This window comes from Temnothorax curvispinosus, unplaced genomic scaffold, assembly GCF_003070985.1.
Source record: "Temnothorax curvispinosus isolate PA1 unplaced genomic scaffold, ASM307098v1 QBEX01015018.1, whole genome shotgun sequence".
NCBI classification, from domain to species: domain Eukaryota; kingdom Metazoa; phylum Arthropoda; class Insecta; order Hymenoptera; family Formicidae; genus Temnothorax; species Temnothorax curvispinosus.
The window spans coordinates 381,003-403,728 of NW_020224798.1; the positions used below are offsets into that span (position 1 = coordinate 381,003).

Consider the following 22,726-nt stretch of genomic DNA (forward strand, 5'->3'; position numbering starts at 1 on the left):
TCAATGCAAATATTAACTCAACGCTCTGCTAGAGAATGTCGATCGAACGAGTTCCGGCGTGAAAAAAATAACGCGATGCGAAATATTTCAATTCACGGCGAACGTTAGGCAATTTTCCGCGGGTATCTAAAGAGTGTCCTGATTTTTCCGCGCGCGCGCCGGATATGCACGCCTGCATTTGAAAGGCTGTCGTTAGGACGCGGGGACACTCGGGGACACTTACCAGCACGGACAGTGGTCTTGCACATGGTCTTCCGGTATTCCGTGCATGCACCAGCTACAATGGCGTAGGTGCATTTTCGCGATAGGATCAGCACCGATAGGGAATCCGCGGGCTTACTAGATCATCTAATTAGAGCGCCGGTTTGTCTTTCACTCTTTCTCCGGGGATAGAAAGTCGTCGGGGAGGGTGCACGGTGTCTCACAGAAACGCGCGCGTAATGCATAGATTTGTATGCAACGAGCTAGGAAATAACGCGAGCGGAGAAAATCGCAACGAGGTATCCCGATGAAGCGAAGCCGCCTCAACAATAGTCGAAAGCGAGTAATCCGAGAGACAAAAGAGACGCTTACCTGACATTTGTCCTGTCATGTCCCTCAAATTTCCAACGCGCGTCGACATTTTTATCAGCTATCAACTTTCTACGAGTCGAATTATATCAGTCGGTGGATCTGCTTGTTATTATTCACGGCATTGTTTCGCAACGATTTTATCTCGAGCAGCTCCATCAGCAGTGTTCAAATTGCGTTTCGCGTTATTCAACGACAACTCGTAATGGCAATATTATTTTCTACGAAAAATAAATCCCGATAAAAAATTAGATATTCAGTTTTTTAAATATTTTTCGTTGTAATATTCTTCGAGGACAATTCCTCTTGATCGTATAAACTTTTATTCCTATTCTTAAAACCTTATATACAATTCATCGTCGACGTTCATGTTAATCGTACTATATCTTTGCGATATATTCACTGTACATCGTTTTTTTATCGCTGTAATCTGGGGGATGAGGGAAGGGGGAATAGAATATCCTTGGCGCAAGATGAGGCATGAAAATAGCATAGAGAATTGGCACGAGGGCGGTCGCAATTTAATTGGAGGCCACCGAGATCTTCGAGTGAATGGACGAGGAGCGAGGCACGTTCTTCAAGCTCTCGACGTCGTCCTCGAGGTTATAGGGCACGAAGGGCTCGGTCTGCACGCCCACGTCCTCATGATCGAGCTCTAATGCGTCCTGCTCGTAGATTACGTCGTGACTACGCGGTCTCGCCACGGATGGGATCCACGGTTGCGGAACGCCTTTGCCGAGCGCAAGAAAAACCGCAGCGGTCGTCAGCAGGACGACAGAGGCAACGCCGAACACCAACCGCCAAGAGCCAGCGATCTGAAACGCACGACGTATCGCAAACATGAATGTCGACTGAATAAACACAGGATTAGAAAATAAATAAAAAAATACTTTTGCCAATAATATCGTGGGCAATTACAATTGGAGAGGGAGGATGTTATGTATTGCATAAAATTTGATACGTAATCTCGATTTCCAAATTTCATTTGAGAAATGTAGAAGTAAAATTATGCACTTTCCAACATTTATGTTAAAATTAAAAAAATTTTTATATACAATAAAGAAATATCTAGATAAAGAATTAAAAAAATTTGTTGATACTCTTTTCTTATTTCAGAATTAAAAATGTTACGCGCTCTTATTCGAAAATGACATGCAAGGCACGAAATAATTAACAATTATTTAAGTGAAAAGCAACGGGAGGCGACTTGTGCGAAACGTAGAAAGTAAAAGGAAAGACTCGTCGCTAAATTCTCGTTACGCAATCCGACGTCCGTTTAGCGTTCGCGGGCGTACGAGGCTATTTAATGCGTTACGTTTGCGCGGGCGGATAACGCGCGTGCCCGTGTCCGGCATAGTATAAATGTATATAGTAATTCGACTTACGGAGCCATGGAGAGCCTGGGTGACGAAGTAATTGGCGGCCAGCAGTCCCGCGGCGCCCAGCGTGGAGCAGAGAGCGCACGCGGCCGCGGCGCACGCCGGCGATTCCGCGGGTGCGAGATCGGCTATGGCCGCGAGGGCACCGGCCGGTGCGGTGCCGGAAACGAGGAGGGCTGCTATCCCCAGCCAGGCAGCACCCAGGGCCTGGCAGCCGGCATAACCGGCGACGAAGAGGAGGGCCGCGGGGATGAAGTGCGCTGATCGTATTTAATTCAATATTATCGAGAGTACTAAATAAAAAATGAAGTCAGAAAGACGTCGGGAAAATATTCTCGCTGTGTTACGTGGGATAAAGCCATTAAGCTTGTTACTCAACACGTTTGAGACTTTCCATCTTCAATTATCGTAATGAGATCTCGTAAGCTATTACCCTTAGGGCAAGGTAACACCAACAATCAATTCGCCTCGCAGCGTGAAATGAGTAATCTATAACGCACCGACGCACAGAGTTTTCTATAGTTGTAACAACATTGTTATCCATCTATTGAATTTCCGTAGATTTTTACGTTACACATTTCCTTAAAATTCAAAATTTTATTGAGTATTTGTAAAAAATAAGAAACAAAAATTGTCTCCTTTTGTATAAATTAATTCAACCATCAAGATATTATAAAATGATCAAAATTCTTGCACGCGTTCCACAATGTTGTAAACATAATGCCGTTTACGGAGATACACATAACGTACCTGTATAGACGACCAACTTTCTCGCCGTGGTCGTGGAAACTATTTTAGATTCGCGGACGTGATCTACGAGGAGACCGCAGGTCAGCGCAGCCATGAAGTGACCGATGTGAGGTAACGTGGTCAGCACGGAGTCCTGAATTGAATCACAATTTAGTAAAGGGGTGAAACATACGAGCTCGCAGCTGTCCACTATAATATCGATCGACCGTAGAACCCTAACTGAATATTTTATGTCGTAATATTATGTCATCATATTAAGTTTATGCCTCTTTCCTTTTTTCGTCTTATATCTTTTTTTCATTCTGATACTTTGACACGTTTTTTTACTTTGATATTTGTGGTAAATTTTTTACAGTATTTAAAACAAAAGTAAAACAAAACAATAAGAAATTTCAGCCAACTTACGTTGGCTGTAGAAAACCCATAGATGAGCTTCAGGTACTTCGTCATGCCAAGCGCGAGCGTTGCGTCGCCCCATTGATTGCCCATCGTCGCCACTGCGGACGCCCAGACGGGTACGGATCTCAACAGCTTTCCCCATGGTATCACAGCCGCCTGTGATAATTACTAACTTCGTATTTATATTAAAAAAAACTGCCTCATAAACTAAGTATACATGCGGTAAACCTTAAGTCCATGTTACAGTTGCATGACAGGTTTGTCGCAACTACTAATTAGTGAATGGAAAATTCCTAGAGACCACATGGAAACCTTCACGTAGTCTCTCATCAGACTACTAATTAGCGCGTCCATCTATTTTGATAAACTTCCGAGAGTGTAGCGGGTATTCGCTAAATAGATCGGAAGTATCGCTTACAGTTGTATCGTGTTGATAATTCTTCGGTGTGTCCTTAACGAAACGGCCGAAGGCGAAGTACCAGCATAGTGCCAAAAGAACCAGACCGTAGCACAAAGAATCGCGGCCGAACGTTCGCACCACCGCGGTGCCCAGCCATCCGGTGAGACAGTAACCTACGCTGACGGCTTAAAGCATGGGAATTAGGATTAATCGAGCAACTTGGAGCCACATAGCGTTACATAGCGCTCGATGGGGCATTTTAAAAGATATCCTAGAGTATATTATCGTAGGGTATATTACCAAGTATGCTTTTACTACAAAATAATGAATGGCTCGGGGAATTCATTGCTCTCGTTAACTCTTTACTTTTCATTTAAGCGGCCGCAATCGCCGACATACCTGCGTAACAACTGAAGTACCAGCTTCTGTGATTACTTTTAAACCAGGTCATAGCGAACATGTGAGCAGCGGGCATGGTTGCTCCCTGTAAAAGAGGATGTCGCAATGATCCTCGCGCGAATGTTTTATGTAGCGCCGTGTTTTACGACGCTACGCAAAATCGAGTTCTATGTTTTGTTGCAAAGCGTCTGCAGACGGCGAGATAAATTCTACGCGCCGACTTACGGTGCATAATCCTTGAAACAACCGAAGCGCGACGTGCGACGGTCCACGCCAGGCTGCAGGTACTAATAGAGACGCTAAGCAGGCGCTAAGAACCGCACGTGAGAAGACCATGGAGGGCCCGGATCGGCCCCACACCAGGCAACCTCCCAGGATCGGACCGGCGACTTGTCCCCATAAGAACGCCTCGCGCATAATCGATTCCGCTCGCTCCTCCTGTGGCAGCTGTCGTTCATAACACGAATCATAAATGTCATTCTACAATTGCAGCACTGCAAAACATTACTGTTCTCCAGGGTTATATGTGCATTTCTTGGAAAGACTCGACAATTCAAATTCATGCAAAACAAAGCTGTCACATCAGCGTTAATCCCGCTTAGTTTGATTTCATATTCGCGAACAAAAATTTGTAAAACAAATAAAAGTTGGAGGAGAAACATATGAAACATTTGGCAATGTGTTTAAATGTATGTATACCTCCATGAATATAATTTCGAAGTCCTCGGTGCGATTGCGGCTGGTGATATTGACCAGCATATCGCAGTGCCACGATGTGTCGATGATGGCATGATTGTCCTTCTGATTCGCCAACAGTGCGACGGAAGAGCTGACTTCAACCGCGCCGCAAAGCGCAAATCCAACTGCGACTAACGCGGCGACGATGTGTCGCGCTCGTACAGCCGCTAACAGATAACAATATAATTACGTGATTAATATCATGCAAACATAATATCATAATAATTGCAATCAACTCGATTAAATCACTAATAAAAATCGTTAAAAATTTGCAACAATAGTTTATCATACCATTGATAAAGATCATTGAATAAAGATCATTAAAAGATTATTTAATTACAATCGTGTCGTTAATAAAAGTTTTTAGACGCAAAAATTTTAGTAACATCGAATTGTTAGTAAAAATCAGAAAAAAATAATTTTTTATTTACTCCGAAATTATTTTAAAAAAGAATTATTAAAAAGAACCGTAGGTATCCCTTACTAATTAGAGAAGAGAATTAACAGTTCTCACAGAATCTCTATTATTCTCAGCAAATTAGAGGTACAATAGTAACAAAAGAAATTTTCGCGTACGTATGTACCATACATTTATTATCGTAGTCTCTAAACATGCGAGCACACGGCAATGTTTGATTTTGATAACTTACTCAAACGGCTGGCACGATAGTATCTACGTACAAATTCTAAATTTAAAAGATATTTGTGTCGATTTTTACCGTCTAAAAATAATATTTGTGTTAAAATGTACATTACAAAATACAATCGACATTAGTTATAATATTTCGATAATATTAAACTATAAGTCAAAATATTTAACCATAAAACGCAGCTCTCAAAAATACCTGAATATCAAAAGAATTCTTCCTCTATTAATTTGTTAAAGTAATTGTAATCATATTATTCTAAATATTATCTTAAGTAGTATAATGATAGTATCAATGAAGCCATTTAAAGTTTGGCTACGCGACAGCGTGAAATAAAATTAGATCTCGCGTGCGCGATGTGAGAAATAAAATTAGTTGCAGTGATTAGAATTTTAACGAACCTCGAACCTCTTGCGCAGCAAGCTTTAGTTGACAACTGCCACGTTTAACGAACTGCACGCTACCTCTCTTGACGAAGTCTGCCATCTCACAGAACTCAAAAATAATGAAATCGACCGCGGCATCTCGCTCTTATCACGCCCGGTGAGATTCTTCGCGCACTATCTCTCCACTACTCCGAGTATATTGCAGGCGACCTCGACTTTGGCTCGGCAATGATGCAACGCAAATAGCTGACTTTTCGACAAGACAATGAACGCGTAACGCTATTAATTCCTTCAGTAATGTGAACCGGAAAAATAATTATCTCAGTATTCTCTCTGATCTTGACATCAGTTTGTCAAATTATAGATAAGGGTTGCCAATAACAAGTATAGAATTCTAACGCCAAACGTATGATTTTCATCCGAATGTAATCGTGATTCTAAGATTTCCTTTTCTTTAATATGAAAAAATTAGTTCTACATTAATCGAAGAATCTGACCAAGTATCATACCGTCGTTTCAAGACACTCTTTATGAATAATTAATACGTTATTCGGTTTCCTTAAACTCGACAGACGTGAAGCGTGTTGCAAATCGTTTATTAATTATTTCCTGCGGTCGTACCACGATAAAATGACGCACTGAGAATTCCGGAAACCCGTTTACCGAGGGAAGTCGATTGAGGGCACACGTACCTTTGACCTCGAGTGCCGCGTGTCTCAGCTGGACGCTACCGCGTTTAAGACGAACCAGCGCTGCCATCGTCGTCAAACGAGCTCAGACATCGATTGCGTTTCCATGATGTAGGACCGATACTTCAGGCACATATCAATAGGCAATAGGAAATCCGTTGATCTTTCCGGTCACTTTTCCATCGCGCGATACGAGATTAGCGAGACGCGGCAGCGGCGGCGAGTTACGCGAGCCATACTGGTCATCTGGCCGGTGCGAGTGAATGAACATCTCCGTTAACGAGACTTGATACAATAAGTACCTATGCCGGGTCAGCCTTGAAGCACCGCGCGCGAGGCCCCGAGGCCCGCCTCGTAATATTTTCCCAACGCCGGAGCCGCCGAGCGATATATCGAATCTCATCACCGATAAAGATCTTCAAACGCAGCGGCTGGTTTTTTCCTGGCCTTATCACAACGCTCGCGACGCGTGGTGTAGTAAAAAATATTATTGAGTTTAATTAATGCAGCATTATTATACACAAGCGCTAGTGCGGTGTCTATAAAAGCATTTCTGGATCATTGATATAAGTTTAAAAATTGTTGCAATGTTCACATCCTTAATCCTGATATTCACGAAAATATAATAATATTCCGCAATCTTAATTTGATAAATACATCAAAACTGCTTTATATTTTTTCGAGAGCGATTAATAAGAAAAAAAACATTTTTAAGCGTTTTTATTAGATGAACACAAAAAATGTGATGTACAATCTTTCCTATTTTCAAGGTATAAGAATTCAAGCTACCTCCTGCACATCACATGCACAGTGTAATTAGTGTAATAAATTATTAATGTGAAAGACTATATCAGCAACTGACAATGAAGGAAACCTCGTTAATAGTTTCAGCCGCGAATGGTTCTTTGTGAATCTGAAACACTGTTCATTCAATGATAATGTTTCAGAACATCAAATAATTCACCGTCTGTCGTTCACGGATGTAGTTCTATGTTACCAACGACCAGTCAGCATGGACTGACTATCGTTCAAGCAAACCTGGGCACGTATTGCGGAACTTTTCGGAATTGATTCCGATTGGAATTGTATAGCTCTTTCCTAGATTTCTATCGTGTCTTCTAGACTCCAGAGAAAACGAAATAATTCTAATCTTCGGAATCTATTCCGAAAAGTTCTATAATTTGTGTCCTGGGACATCAAGTCCCAGCAAGTCGCGCAGCAAATGATTGATGGGTGTAAACCTAGAGACACATTATTCAATAATAATGTTTCAGAATGTTGAACGATCCAGCATCCGTCGTTCACGGACGAGATTCTATGTTACCAACAACCAATGAGCATTGGCAGGCTATTGTTCAAACGGGCCCGGAGCCTGTTACGGGTTGATCTTGTCCCAGGCCCCAGCAGGTCGCGCGGCAGGTGGTTGGGCCCCTTCTCCAGCGCCTGCCACCAGCAGGGACTACGGGGGACCAGCGGGATGCCACCTGCGCGACGATTGGTCAGTTTGCAGGCAGGTCAAAACGGCAACACATCGCTCGATCGGCGTTCGCCACACTTATCTGCCGCTTCGAAGCGGAGCGCGCGGTCCCCGCGGCCTCGCATTTTTCGTGTCTTATCCGCGGCGATTGGCACATGTACGAAAGACCGTTCATCACAGTGCGTAATCCCGAGAAATAGGAGAGCACCGGCGACGCGGCGGCCCGGAGAAGATCGAGTCAGGATCTGTGTGTTGCGAATTTCGGAGTCGCGCCGAGGAGTTGATGTTCAAACGAACGCAGGACGATGCGGCGCGCAGGGCACCCGGGTGTTTTGACATTTGCGACGTATAGTTATATTTTATTACAGTGATATCGACGAGAGTGCTCTAGGATACCCGCGAGCGACAGTGGTCGGTGACGGTGAATGACGAGGGAGGCATTGTCGGAGCAGAGCGCGGCACAAACAAGCTACGAGGTGAGTGGACTCCGTTTTGGTTGCGTTTTGACCGTTTGTTCTAAGAGGTTAAGTTGGGTGCCCTGCTGGGGTCCCGCGATACCACCTCCCCCAATCCCCGCCCGCCTCCTCCCCAGCCCCCCAGTCCCCCCAGCCGCGAATGGTCCGACACGGACAATACGGCCCTCCGGAGAGACCAGCGAAGGGCACCCGGGTCCATTCCGACCGAAAGGTCCTTTGAACGGTCGGAATGCGTGTGCCGGCGCATCTCCTTCGTCCCCGCTCCTTCTTCTGCTCATCCGGATCCTTCTTTATTTCGTATTCCCGTCCATTTCACTCTCACTCCGTCGCGTCGCTCTGTGATTCTCTTGAATTTTCGACTCTTTCGATCTATTTTCGAACTAGTCTTGGTTGCTAAACGCACGAAGAGTTACGTCAATTTTTAATAAGCGTCTCCTCATTCATTGTTTCACCCATATTTCCCTGTGTATCGCGAAAATTATTCCCACAGATATCTTTAGAATTACTCTCATCATTACCGTCTTCGCTATCGCTACAATTCACTTGCCCTGATAATTAGTAGATATTATTATTTATTTTCGTCTCGCTTTATCTTCCATACTTATCGCAAGTAATTATTGCGATACGAGTAATTATTATGACGCAGTACGCTAATGTATTTTATTAATAGCTCGCGTCAAAGAGTATCAACCTGTATATCGAACCATAATAAAAAATTTCCCTTTTCCCTATTCCAATTCCTGTCCCTTTCCTCTTCCCTTCTCTCCCCCCCACGACCTTTCCTTTGGAATGTGCTTCTCGAGGGCTCAGGCATATTTCTGATCGTAGAATCATCCACAACAGGTCCCTGTCTAGAGTTTCGAGCTCCCACTTCTGCCCGCTAGAAATACGAGCGATTTCATACTCGTGCCGTGCCGGTTTTCGACTTTCAGAATCAACGGTCCCGATAACGATTACAAAAATCAAACAAGTTTGTCGCCACGAGTGAACGCGTCGAGCTAATTAATATAATTCTGGAATAATTTACGAGCTTCCCTCGCTGGTTCTTGCGCTGGTTTAAATCGGATTTATAAGTACTGTTATGTCTTGCTCAGGTGAACGTATTCGTATGATAATCCTTAAAACTTGCCATTCATCGAAATGAGTTTAACAGTATCAAGTCATCTTCCTATCCTCGCGCGCGCGGCGGGGATAGGAAGATGACTTGATACTGTTAACACTGACAATGAGAGAAAAACGGAATAATTTAAAACTAATGTGATGATATTTTCAAGACGCGATAGTATATCGCAGGAATAAATTTATTTCTCGGTGTTACGATCTTATTATGTTAATAAAACATCGACGACAAATTCAAAACGGTGTTAATGAATGCAATTAATATGCTATAAATGTCGACTCAATGTCGACTAATTCTAAATTACTATATTTTATTTTCGTGCATATATATTTGATAATATAATAAATATCTTTTTTGCTTTTCTTTTAATATTTATAATCTCTTCTTCGATAACATAAATATAATCCGCAATATAAATATAAATTTAAACATTTAAATTTTATATTTTAATATCTCAAATTCTTATCCGCTCATCTGTCTCACCTACTCGTGTCAGTTTTGACTGTGCAACAGTGAATGAAAAAATTAAATTAAATATTCTTAATTTTTCGCGACGTTCTGCCGCAGTATAGATGCTCACGAAGATTATTGTTTCGCTTATACCCACACGAATGCCTAAATCTACGCGACGGATCCGGGCGAGGAAACCGGAGCAGTTTCGGCGCGCGGCACCTTTTCGCGCGTATACGTACGTACGTGCCGTTGTCGTACGTGCTTTGAAAATCACGCACAAATACCGTTGCATTAAGGTCGTTCACTTATCTACCTACCGACTGTGATTCAGCACAAGAGTAGCTACCGGTATTTTACGCGACACAAATCGCGGAAGAAAATGAATACGTGTCTTGTGTCTTTCCGACGGGTGTCGTATTACGACGCTGCTCCTGCACGCCCGATGACGATTTCGGTCGAAGCTCGCGTGCGACGATTTTGAGAAGCTAAAACTTCCAAGTACTGAAGCGGACTCCTGCTAAAAGTCCGACACGATCTGGCAATAATAATCTTTACCTGACATCTCGATTCGATTGTTAACCGTCACGTTCTGGGCGCGTATACGTGCTTCAATGAGATACCATTGCCATCAGTTATTCGATTTGAACGTAAACGTTTGGAAAATCGTGTCATTGTGCATCCAGCGTGAGCCAGGTTTTCTTCAGAAAAAAGTTGTGACCCAAATAATACTTCTGACAATACTTGCCTTTGCTGCCTGAAATAATAGTACACCTCTAACGGAAAAAGAAATCAACTCTATCCTAGAATGCTGAGAAATGTGAAGCAGTCTTAGAAACAATACGGTTATGATTCTGTTATAATAAAATTAATAATATCGATTCGATTGTCAACTCTAATGTCAAGGTTTCCACAGATAATTTAATTATGCGTGTGTAAAAATTACGAGCAATTCATTACGAGAATTACATAATTACGACACTACATTCTGGACAATGTCGCGGAAATTTAATGAAAAGATCACCATTCCGTTCACGTTGAAATTACGCGTTGCACGGAAAATTATATAAGTCCGATGAACGGTTTAAAGAACAATAAGTATTGCAGCTATCGTTCCCTGAATACGTATTTATCGGTTACGTACGAAAATGTCAGAAGACGCGACCTTGCACGTGCACAGACTGTGCGCTTGTCACGTAAATGAATTCCGCATAGTTTTAATCGCCCGGCATCGAGCCGAAGTGAAACGCGCTCTCCCGCAAGTTAGCATTATTCGCAGGTGTAAATCACGTCACACCCCAAATCGCTCGCACGTGATACCACGAGATCCAATTAACCACGCTGGCGACTGCAACCAATGCAACTGATAATCTTTATTAGGAAATCCATTATGGAGCGGGACGCGCGGCGCGCGCGAGGAAGCAGGAGAAGAAGGACACGGCGGCGCAAAAGTGAAACTAGATTTTCTCCGATGCCTATTCATGCAATTCGTGAAGGCGCGCGCTTCACGGTTCATTTGCGAGTCTCTTCTAATTGCTCCAAAATTCCGCTCCTCTTCGCCAGTCGCCGCGAAGCTTGAAAAACGGCGAGGAAATTAAGGATTCCGGACTACTTTCTTCTCGCCGAAACTGAGAAAGTAGGGTCACGGTGTCGGGGCTCCTCGAGGCGTTTATTACGTGTAATTGTTTTGAGGAAATCGCGCGTCTTGTGACGTGACGTGACACATTAGAATTATCTTCTGCATGTACATTATTTTCAAGAGAAGCGCACTTTCTCAAACCGATACTTCAATAAAATAAACAATTTCTTTATTTATGGAGTAAGAGATGTATGTAGGTCTCGAGATAAATTCCCTTCCAGTCTTCTGGGAAAGAAGAAAAGAAAAAAAAACTATAATACGGAAATTAAAATCCGAATTTCTGGGATCTATAGACGCACGCATTTCACGTAACAGTATATTTAAACAGTAGATAGTAAGATAGCAAATTTTTGATATTACGAGAGTGATGAGAGTCATCATCGATCATTACCCTGGAGGCGAGTGTAACGTAACACATCATACCTAAGTCATACGATTAACAAAACCCGACCGCGTTCGTACCTTTCTCAACCGTTCGCCAGTATTCCGCGGAAGTAGATCGAGATACAGGGTTGGGAAGTAACTAGTTACTTGTAACTAGTTACCGTTACAAGTTACTTTTTTTGGTAACTTACTGGTAACTGCGTTACATTTTTCTTTTGGTAACTGTAACGGTAACTTAGTTACATTTTTTCGGTAACTGTAACTAATTTAAGTTACTTTAATACAGTTACTTTTATAGTTAAGGTAAGTTTACACACGCAATGATTAGTGGCGCCAACTGACTGGCATTCATTGGCGCCAAAAACGAATTTGTTTAATAACAAACGATTTCAAGAATAGGTACCCAGACCTATAAGAATAGGTACTCTGATCTATAGTGTATGTGTCGGATTTATTTATCTCATCTTGGAATGGTGGAAAGGTATAAGGTATAAGGTCGCACTCAGAGGTGTAACTGATTGTGAGTACAATCTACGAAGAGAAATTTCCCACACAAGGTATAAGCTATACTATACCGATTGCTGTGTGGCGCAAGGGGAGTTATGTCACACACGGTGCCTCCCGGATATCGTGTGCCCTTCGGGAATACGAACCAAATTCCAGGCATTCGCGACTCTATCCGGATGAAATCGTGCGATCGCGGTATTTGTGGGACGAAAAATAAAATTTAGTTCCATTTTGTTCCAGAAATAACAATAAAGGCCCGCGCACAATGAAAAATATAAGGAACAAAGAAGATATTAGCGATTAGAAATAAGAAATCAGGAATAAAGCTGGTGTAGTATTAATACACGGCTTCCAATAAAATCTATTGCTTGTGTTATTCATTGTTTCTGTTGCCTGTATTTTTCATCGTGCATCCAACTTTATTCTTGATTTTTTAGTCCTAATCGCTAATATCTGTTCCTTGTTTTTTATATTTTTTATTGTGCGGAGGCCTTAACAATTGAAATAATTCAAACAAAGTCCTCCAAGATATATGGTTTTCTTAGGGAGCGAACGACTAGAGGAGTCCCCAGTTGCGGAATCGGGTCTAACTAAAACTCGAGTTCGCTATAGCAGCACTGCCAGACGTTGTTATAAAAAGCAGCTGCAGAGAGAAGGACAGGCTGAAAAAGCCCAAAGTCCTACTCTTCGGATACAAAGGACAAAGAGAGAAAGATATGGTCAACATGTGACACGTAAAAGCGTGTCTTTTTTTAAGCCACAATATTTCCAATCTGTCGGACAGTCACCCAGGCAAAAAGCCCAAGGTCACTGATCGAAGATTATGTTCTTGCGCCCAAGCGATTAAGATAAGAGCATAATCAGGATAGCCTTCTAGAACGAGGGCTAGATGTCGGTGAAGTGGGTGTGATCAGAAAGCTGATCAGCAGATCCTTGAACTTCGAGAGTGCGCTAGTTCCCACCTTTATGAGAAATTCCTGAGAAAGAAATAGCGTAATCATCTTTATATAAATGCGCCAATGAACAATCAGCGGATTAGCTAAAAAGCCTATTCACCGAGATCAAAATCAGGGATATTCCTTTCGATGCATTGCCAGCCGATGAGCTACTCAAACACCATTGGTACATGTGGAAGAGCCTGATTTGTCGGTTGAGGAGACCGACAGATCTCCTGTCGAAGAAAAATAATAATCTTTCTTCGACAGACAAAACACAGGTCTGGTAGCCAAGTCGTCATAAGGGAGAGTGAAAGCAGGGATGTCAAGTGCGTCTATGTCGCTGCCTTGATCAGCGGTTTCTCCCAGGAAGCCTAAAAAACTGTTTCAAAAGGTAAAAGTGATCTAATAGCTCGCTCCACCATGCCAGGAGAATGTCTTATTTGCGTTGCTGCATCCATAATTCTGTTCACAAGTTCATCCCTATTGCGAGATTGTTCTGTATAAACTACTGACTTCATATGCCCCCAAAAAAAGTAGTCTAAGGATTTGAAAATGTTTCAAATATTCATATTAACTTTCAATAGTTGTGGTTCTGTTAGGAATATTTACGGAGATATGTTTAATGTTTATTAAACAATTTCAACTCTAAATGACTTCAATAACACACCCGGACCTCGAGTCATAGGACTCATAGGACACCCTGTATAATATGTATATATAATATTATAATATACATATATGTATATAATTTTAGTTTCATATATAATACATTTTATTTAAGAATTTTAAGTTTAAAATTATCATGTTAAAATTAAACTTTTTATTCTGTAATCTTGTTTTAACATTTTAAAAAAGTAACTGAAAAAGTAACTAATAGTTACTTTTTAAGTAACTGTAACTGTAACGAGTTACTTTTGAGAATCAGTAACTAGTAACTGTAACTAATTACTTTTTTGACTCGGTAACGATAACTGTAACTAGTTATTTTTAAAAAGTAACTTTCCCAACCCTGTCGAGATATCTGTGCGCCACGCTATCGTCCGCATTATAATTCTTACGATGCGAGAGAGGAGCAGGATAAAACAAGCGTAGCGCGTAGCGCCAAATCAGGGCGCGCGCGCGCGGAAAGTCGTTACGAGAAATCGACGACTACCGTAATGAGGCCATTGCCGGTGTATTTTCTCAATTACATAGGAAATTACCCCCGCGCGTCCACGACTACTCTTCTCTCGACATCATTTTTTTCTCATGCGCGCGCGAGGAAATGCCGCGTCGTTACGATACGCAAAAAGACAACTTTTGTAAAAAGTACTTTTGTAAAACGATACCCGGCAAATGATTTGATAGACGGGCACAATCCTGTGCACAATTTTTGCGATTCGCGAATTCGCCGTACCACTATGCAGATATATAAGTTGCACTTTGCGCTCTCTCTGTCGCAAAAATTCTAATGTGTCATTCAATTGTGACCGATTAATAATAAATAATGAGTGCGATGTTACGCAGGCTCCTTTCTCCTTCTCAATCAGCGTCTTTTCATTCGCGGCACGTGTTCGGATAAGGAATCTGTCGAGATCTGCGCGAATACGCCAGTACGACTTCGATCATCGACCTGCATATTCTCGACTCGAATTAGAACGTATAGTCTTTTATTACGTAAATGAAAATTGAATCTGGAATTAAACGTAAACCGAAGAATTACACGGCGAAAGAAACAATTAGGGCTCGATCTAACATTTCCTGCAAAAAATTTGATGACGTGTCAGACATTTCGATTTGTACTATATAGTTCGCTACTTTATTCTGTAGATCTCCAGAATAAAATATATTCAAAGGCATTTATAAATTCCATATTTAGAATTCCTCTTCTACGCTGCCGTATTATAGGTATGTGCCATGCAATTGACGTAGACGTGTATATAGAACACATTTTGCATGTATATAATGCTCTTATTACACTGAATAATTCAATGACGTAATGCGGCGTCGTATATTCCCGAGCAAAGTTATTTTCTGCGTTACGCACGAACATTCGAACATTGTAAATAATCAAAAGTAAATATGCAAATTGTTCTTCGCAAGATAATAACAAGATGCTAACGAAATGTCCTTATTTTAATTTAAAATATTCGTGCTTCACCAACGCGCGACGTTACGCAAGTACTTGCAAATTATATTTGTTATTATACTACAATCAGTTTGTATACTACATTTGTATAAACTGCCGTTTGCCGTTGTTTGATAATGATTCAGAAATATTTTGTTATTCCAATTGCGAAGGACAAAGGAGACGTTACGGTGAGCTCATCCTGTATTATTGTTATTCGTACTTTGACAGCACTGTTAGTATTCTTCAGCATACATTCACAGACGTCACTGGTTTTGAATGCAATCGATATCGCGCGCATTTAGCGAATGTAAATTGCTTCGATTTACGCAGTCAATTACCAAGGCTTTTTGAGGTAACAAAAATTATTAATACTGAGCGCTTTAACATGCGTATAGAAATGTGAACCGACAATCTAACGTGGTATCATTACATGGTTAATGTGGCAGGGAAATGAAAATCACGACCATCCAAAGTAATATTTACTGCTTTAAATTACTAAATTATCATAATTGCTTCTGTAACTGTATGCTTTGTATCTGACTATATATTTTATTGCTAAAATAAAACAATTTAAAATAATTTATAATTTATAATTTTGCATTTTTGATTCAATAATTCTCGAATAATTATCAATATTATTAATATGGTCCTATTCTATAAAAATAATATATTTATTCATGTCGAAGAGAACTGTAGCACATGTAAAAAGTTATTTAATTTAATTTATGTCGCATTTATATAATCAAAAATTAAAATTTATATTTCAAAGTGATATCAGTAATAAAAATGCACATTTAAAAACAAATGTAAATGTAACAATTGTAAATTTAAATTAAAATATAAGAATTATGTAGACCTTCAACAACTGTTCTTATAATTCAATGGTAATGAATAAATTTTCTTATTTTATTTACATTTGCATTTATATACATGGACGATATATCCGTTGACAAATCATTAATTTCAATGACAGCAATGAAATTAGTATAAAGATATGTGATGCAATGCAAACACTATTATTAATTTAAACGCATTATGAAAAAAAAATGGATTTTTCTCGTTTACTTGCGACGTGCACATTTCGGAAAATGAGTGTGCGATTATACTTATTCTGCTTATTAAGATTACTTGGTTTTACTCTCGAGCGCGCAATAAACAGAAGCAAAACGTGATTGCTTTGCTATTAGCTGCTCGCGTAGGTTTTATTACTTAATAAGAAAAATGCGGTAACGTCTTGTTAGAAAGAAGCTTTTAAAACGCTTCGACCTTACTCGTTCTTCCTTGAAATTACATTTGCAAAACATCTCCCACGCGTGTCATTCGACGATTACTTGACGACATTTGTCATCTTTACATAACGCGACAAATGTTCATTTTTGCGGGGGGGGGGGCACACTCATATATCAATTTTTAATTTTATCCTTCAGCATATACAATGAGATACGTGCAGACAAATTGCGCGTTTAAACGTGCTTTTTCGATTTTTCCGCTGGACAAGTGTTTCCGATACGGCACCATCGTATATCGCGATTTCTCTGACTTCTCACGGTCACTCGCTAGTTTCTCCTCGTAGAACCTCTTTTCGCAAGGTCAAAGGACAGTGGTGTCTTACTTAATGATCCTATTCGTTTCACTTATATCTGTCCTGGATTCGAAACATCCTTAGGCAGCGAAAACTTATCTTCGACTGATACCATAATTATCGCTTCGACAAATTGCTGAGTTCATAAAATAAATAAGGTTTATTATAGCATAGAACGCATAGTAAGAAACATTGAGAGAATAAATTTTATGCTAAATACGGATAATTTATATCTGATTTAGAAAAATGAAATGCTAACGTAAAAATATTAATTATATTGAATCAAGATTTAATTCTGCCTAATAAAAAGATAGTGATACATTGTTTTATATTAAAACTACGATTACACGTCATAGCCTTATTTCATCCTGCTCAAGTTCATTCTGAACTGAATAAATTGCAATGCACCAACAAAAACATGAGAAGATCTTCACACTACATCTATCATCATCGTCCTTAATAAAGACGCGAAACTAATTGTACAGAGATTTATTCTAATAACAGTCGCGCAGCCTTCTGCCTCAGCTCTCTCAGCATGTTCCTAAGCCCTTCGGTGTCCCGCTGTTAATGCACAACTTTTTCCACGGGATCTAATACTAGCAAATTCACCGCGACGGCGCTCATCAAGCACAGTCACGGCCACGTGGTGGTTTCCCCGCAGGAAGCCTCGTCCTCCAAGGTCAGGGGACAGAACTCTTCCGCGGTAACCCTATCCAAGTCGCCGATATCCGCCTTGGGCTTGAATGGCAATTCCGATACGAGAACTCCTTCTTTACGGACCCTCTGATCCTTCTCCTCTTCTTCGAACTCTGAGAAATCGTCGTCTCCGTCGTCCCTGGTCCTGGTCCTCGCGGCGGCGAAATCAGCATCGGTCAGAACGAGCGTGTTCACTCTTTGATTCCTCGGCATTTTCCGCGATATCTCCTTCAAGACCTCTTTCGAAGCACGCAATAATGTCTTCTTGTCGAGACGACGTCGCGGTTTCTCGACACGACGCGTGGACGCGGGGTGCGGAAGTACGCTTCCCTCGATCGGAGCCTCTTCGCGGTCAGCGTCCTGATTGATGGCACCCGGTCGCTGTTCTTTATCGCGCGTGTCGCTGCCGCTCGGAGGAGATTTCCTACTTTCCTGCGCCGATCGGGCCGCGTTCGCCGGGAATGCATTTTTCTCGGTGGTACCGGCGCCGACGGCGACCGCGATTTCGCTGGTGCCACCTGCCACCGCTTCCTCCGGTTTCTTCCCGCTCGAAACGATCGCGCGCGGACAGGCGTCTGCGATGTCGGCCGGGCATGCCGCGTTGGAACCGTAGGTCTCCACGATGCCGTGGCTCAAACTCGGCTCGGCTGGCAACGCGCTCGAAACCGGCCCCTTATCGACAGCCCCGGCGCTCTCGACGTCGGCCTTGATCCGCGGATGCTTGCGATACTCTTCCTGCAAGTAAGCGCGAAACTCGTCTTGGAAGTAACCGTCGATTATCTTCCAGACGATGGCGCTATACCAGCCCAATATGCTGACCAGAAACACCCCACGAATAACGAACGTCAACATGACAAGGCCTTGCGATTAATTATTGCGATGCGATATTACAACATTCCATGTAGAATATTGCAGTATAAATGTGTGTATCCTAAATATACTATTACTTATACAAGTTTAACGGTTAATGTGATCAAGCCGATACATTGATAGAAGATACTGATCTCTCTGTTTGAGACGTATGGTTTTGGGAGTAGTGCTTATAAATATTTTGAGTTTTCAAGGCACAAGTAAGTCAAAGTTGAGAATATAAACAAAACTAACAGTCTTCTATTATTATTGATGAGATATATGCTAAGAGTAAATTTGATATAAAATTTCAAGATCTTATACATTCTGATTTGAAGTTTTCATAATTCACTTGGCTCATAAACATTTTGATATTTATTTATTTGAAAATTATTCAATTATGTCAAAATACTTTTCATTAAATTATGTTTGCACTTCGTAATCTTTTTTTTTTTATAAATTATGCATTTTTAATTTCTTGTTACCAAATATTGATATTATAAAAGCCTTTTATAAAGTTTTTGTCAAGATAATTATAAGTGCTACTGTAAATTATCATTAAAACTGTTTTAATCTAACTGAGAATTAAAACAGTCCGATTTAATAACTGACTTATTTGTCAGTTCTGCTAAAAGTTATACGACTGATGGATCTATGAAAGTTTACTCCTTCAAAATAACGAACTTCTGGCAAGAAAAATATAGGGAAGAGTTTTATCTTATACAAATATCGCGATCTGCACAAATCTGACTTTCAAACGCTGCGCGAAAAAGAAGTTCTGTCACAGTTCTGTTTACCCATTTTGTGGCATTTGTAAGAATATTAAATCTTGTGAAAGTCGACGATTGTTTCTCGTTTATCTTCCTAGATCTATCTAGATTTAAGTACCTATTTATCTCTCACTGATTTTAAAACGCACTTACGATCAAACAATTGAATATTTTTTATATAACTTATATAATTAATAAACAACAGTTAGCGTATAATAACAATCAATAACAATTTCTGTAAAGTTAATACCTATCTATTCTCTATTATCAGTGCCCATTTGTTTTGATATTAACATCTAATTTAAGATATCACTCGAGATTAATCAATGATATGAGAGATAAAGATAAAACACTGATGTTAACAGATATGTTAAACAATTCTACAATTGAGAATAATATATTGCCATGCTTATTTAAAACAGATTAAATGACAACGTTATTTATTCTATTCCTCGATTGATATCATTTAATCATTTAATCTTCTTTTAATCTTCTTCCCCCATGAAATAGTCTTTGATGATGTAGAAGGATTCTTTCATGTTCGGCCAAGCCATAGTCACGAAGACCAAAATCGAATTCGTGATCACGAAAAGTCGCATCATTTCGGCACCGGTGCTGGATCGAAGCCAATTTCCGAAGCCTTGATTCTCGTCATCGCTCAGATTTCCCGAATCTGAGTTCTCCGTTGCTTTGCCTCCATTCTGACAACCTCCATTCTTACTATCTTTATTCTCGTTGTTCCCACGTTTCTTCATACTGATCATATAACAATCATCTGCAAGTATTGATTTCAATGCTAGATATCATAGAAATACACCTTCCGTATGCTCCACGCATTTAATTGTTATGAAAATGTATAATTTGTATAATAGACACCAGGACTTTTTACATTATGTTTTCAAAGATAAACGAATAAAATCAAGAAAAGAAATCACGTTCATAAAAGTTCACGAGCTCTATGTGAAATGTAACGAATAATATTTTGAGTACTCTTGTAAAAAAATCGCAGGAATGTCAAGGATTGTCACTAGATAACGTTAACATTATACGTTTAGAATTTTAATCCAATCTAGTCCAAATCAAGGGAATTGATTACCGTGCTTCGTTCTTCCACCGTTTACCAGATCACGTAATTCCGATCATTAACTAATAATTCAAATCGCAAATTCAAAGAAAATTGTCTCGCTACGTGACGATTTACGATATAATTGGTGAATCTTTTGGGAGGAGATGAAATTAAAAGCGTCCACGTATATTCCCGAGATATACGTGTGCATGAGCACAGTTACACGTGACATTCCTGCGCGTACAAGAAACGTGCATACTCAAGAGTGGGTGTGATGACCGCGATCAACGCATCGAGTCTACGTACGCCCTCCAACCGTCGCATACAAAATTCAAATTACAGAAAAATATTCATGATTCATCACATACTCTCTCAACATAAACTATTACAATTTTTTTTAAATTACTATTAACTATAATAATTATTAATTATGTTATTTGAAAGTACAAAGAACATAATGAAAATTTGGTGTTAAAACAAAATAAAATTTGATATTTTTAAAATGAAAAATTTTCATATGTAAAACTAATAAAAAATTTTTTCCCTAAATGCCAATCTTTCAATTCTTACATAAAATGATGAATAATATGTAGTTAAACTATATGTTGTATGCGTTTATATAAAAATTGTGAGTAAGGGACACTTACAAGGTAGATCGAAAGAACTATGAAAATGTATAACTCGCGTAATATTTGCTCGCATCAATTCGTATACGCAATTCAAAGCTAATTTACTCGATGGCATCAAACAGCATTAATAACTTCTCTTTTTCACCTCGTGATCTGTGAAGCTACGAATATGGATCTTGGCAGATCAAAGTTCACGGTATTATACCAAGTAAATTGCAAGGAGGAATAGTGGAATCGTTATCGACAAAGAACAGCCTTCGCCAGAGCAGATCGTTCTCTCTACAATGCTCAATTTCCCCTCTCCCTTCCTCTCTCTCTTTCTCTCGCTCCCTCCCCCTATCTCGAGACTGTCGCCCGGTCTTTCCAGTGACTGGCTAGTTATCAAAATTTCGACTCTATTGTTCACACTTCAACGATGAATAATAGGGATACGATGGGATCACGAAAGAGAATTGATGGAAACGGGTCGGCAGAAGATTTCAAATTATGTAGTTACAAAGGTCAACGATTGATCGTAATTGAATTTGATACAGAATATTCCGCGTCGCTCTTACGATTGGTAAAAGGTGTGTCGATGGCAACAAAACAAATCGATAAATGACTGATTTGTTTCACAAACGTGCCGACACGCTTCGTCATGGGAAATAAAAGGCTGATAAAAATATATTCACTGTGAATAATGAAATAATACGAGATCATCGAAATCATTGACAACTATCTGCTAGAGATAGCATCAAAGCTACAACACATACATATTATTAAGTATACGTAATAATATCTATACATGACGGTCAAAGATGGCAGAAGAGTATTGAGAACATAGCAAGTGAAAATCGATCTAGGTCCATCAGACGTCGACCGTTGACGCTAGTTGCATAATTGCTCGTCCTATAATTAAATGGATTCAGTATATGTTACGTCACGAACGGAAAGTTGGTCACTACGAGGTAACAGAGTACAGCGTACTGTCCCCGATGCTCCACTTCGGAAGTCGCCCGTCGAGCGCTTAGTTAGAAAAGTTGCCTCGGTCGTTATTCCTATTCGAACGCGCACCCGGCCGGCTTTGTCCGTTATCGAAAACGATGCGCGCGTAAATGAGAACTAGTAGTTGATAACACGTCATCGGTATATCGACAAGGATGAAATAAAACTCCCTCGGTTCCCAGGTTCTAAATTCGCGTTCGGAACCAGTTACTGGAGAAACAATCGTACGCAATAAAGTGTGCATGGAACGCGCGACTGCGCGCAACGAAACGTGCAGATCTGCGCCACAGAGCTTGCGGTCAGCGAACGAGGAAATTACAACGACGACGCAGTTATCGGCAAAGGACAGCCCTCGGGGCTGTGCGCGATCATTTCTATGGAAAGTGATATGTCCGGCGAGTCCTCATTCTCGGCGCATCCCTTCACCGTAAGTCGAACCGTTCTATTGTGTGCGCGGAAGTTGAATCTCTCCTCCCATTGCTCTCTCTCGCGTATCTCAAACCGTAGTTGGTAAATTTCAACTATCAGCGTTGGATATGATAGTTGAACACCGTTATTACATGTTGTCTCACCGATATTGCCAAATATTTGACTAGTTACAAAGAGATGAGTTTAGGAACAGGATCATGAATATTTGTCTTGTCGACTTAAAAGTAAAATCCGATCTGTTTTTAGAATTTAACCCAATACGG

At 40.5% G+C, this 22,726-nt stretch overlaps 3 protein-coding genes across 4 annotated transcripts in view; 1 reads left to right on the forward strand and 2 right to left on the reverse strand.

Moving 5' to 3' along the window:
• Nucleotides 1-870: 870 nt before the first annotated feature.
• LOC112465232 (sialin-like) lies at nt 871-6,717 on the reverse strand. Of its 2 annotated transcripts, XM_025032702.1 has the most exons (10): nt 6,361-6,717; nt 5,684-5,918; nt 4,597-4,802; nt 4,123-4,344; nt 3,898-3,982; nt 3,517-3,683; nt 3,105-3,254; nt 2,700-2,832; nt 1,956-2,209; nt 871-1,385 (listed from the first exon to the last, which is right to left on the reverse strand). In XM_025032702.1, exons 2-10 carry the CDS (start codon nt 5,766-5,768, stop codon nt 1,092-1,094), a joined length of 1,596 nt encoding a protein of 531 aa, XP_024888470.1. In that variant the 5' UTR covers nt 5,769-5,918; nt 6,361-6,717; the 3' UTR covers nt 871-1,091. The 2 variants fall into 2 exon arrangements, with proteins under 2 accessions (XP_024888470.1, XP_024888471.1); XM_025032703.1 differs by lacking the exon at nt 5,684-5,918.
• A 1,163-nt stretch (nt 6,718-7,880) lies between these two features.
• The window catches only part of LOC112465201, an 86,278-nt gene continuing 71,432 nt past the window's right edge, over nt 7,881-22,726 (forward strand). The window contains exon 1 of the mRNA XM_025032643.1: nt 7,881-8,310. The gene's annotated coding sequence lies outside the window, so the exon portion shown is untranslated. The remainder of the gene's footprint in view (nt 8,311-22,726) is intronic.
• On the reverse strand, nt 16,344-18,961 carry LOC112465203. Its single transcript, XM_025032645.1, has one exon. It carries the CDS (start codon nt 18,586-18,588, stop codon nt 17,674-17,676), a length of 915 nt encoding a protein of 304 aa, XP_024888413.1. The 5' UTR covers nt 18,589-18,961; the 3' UTR covers nt 16,344-17,673.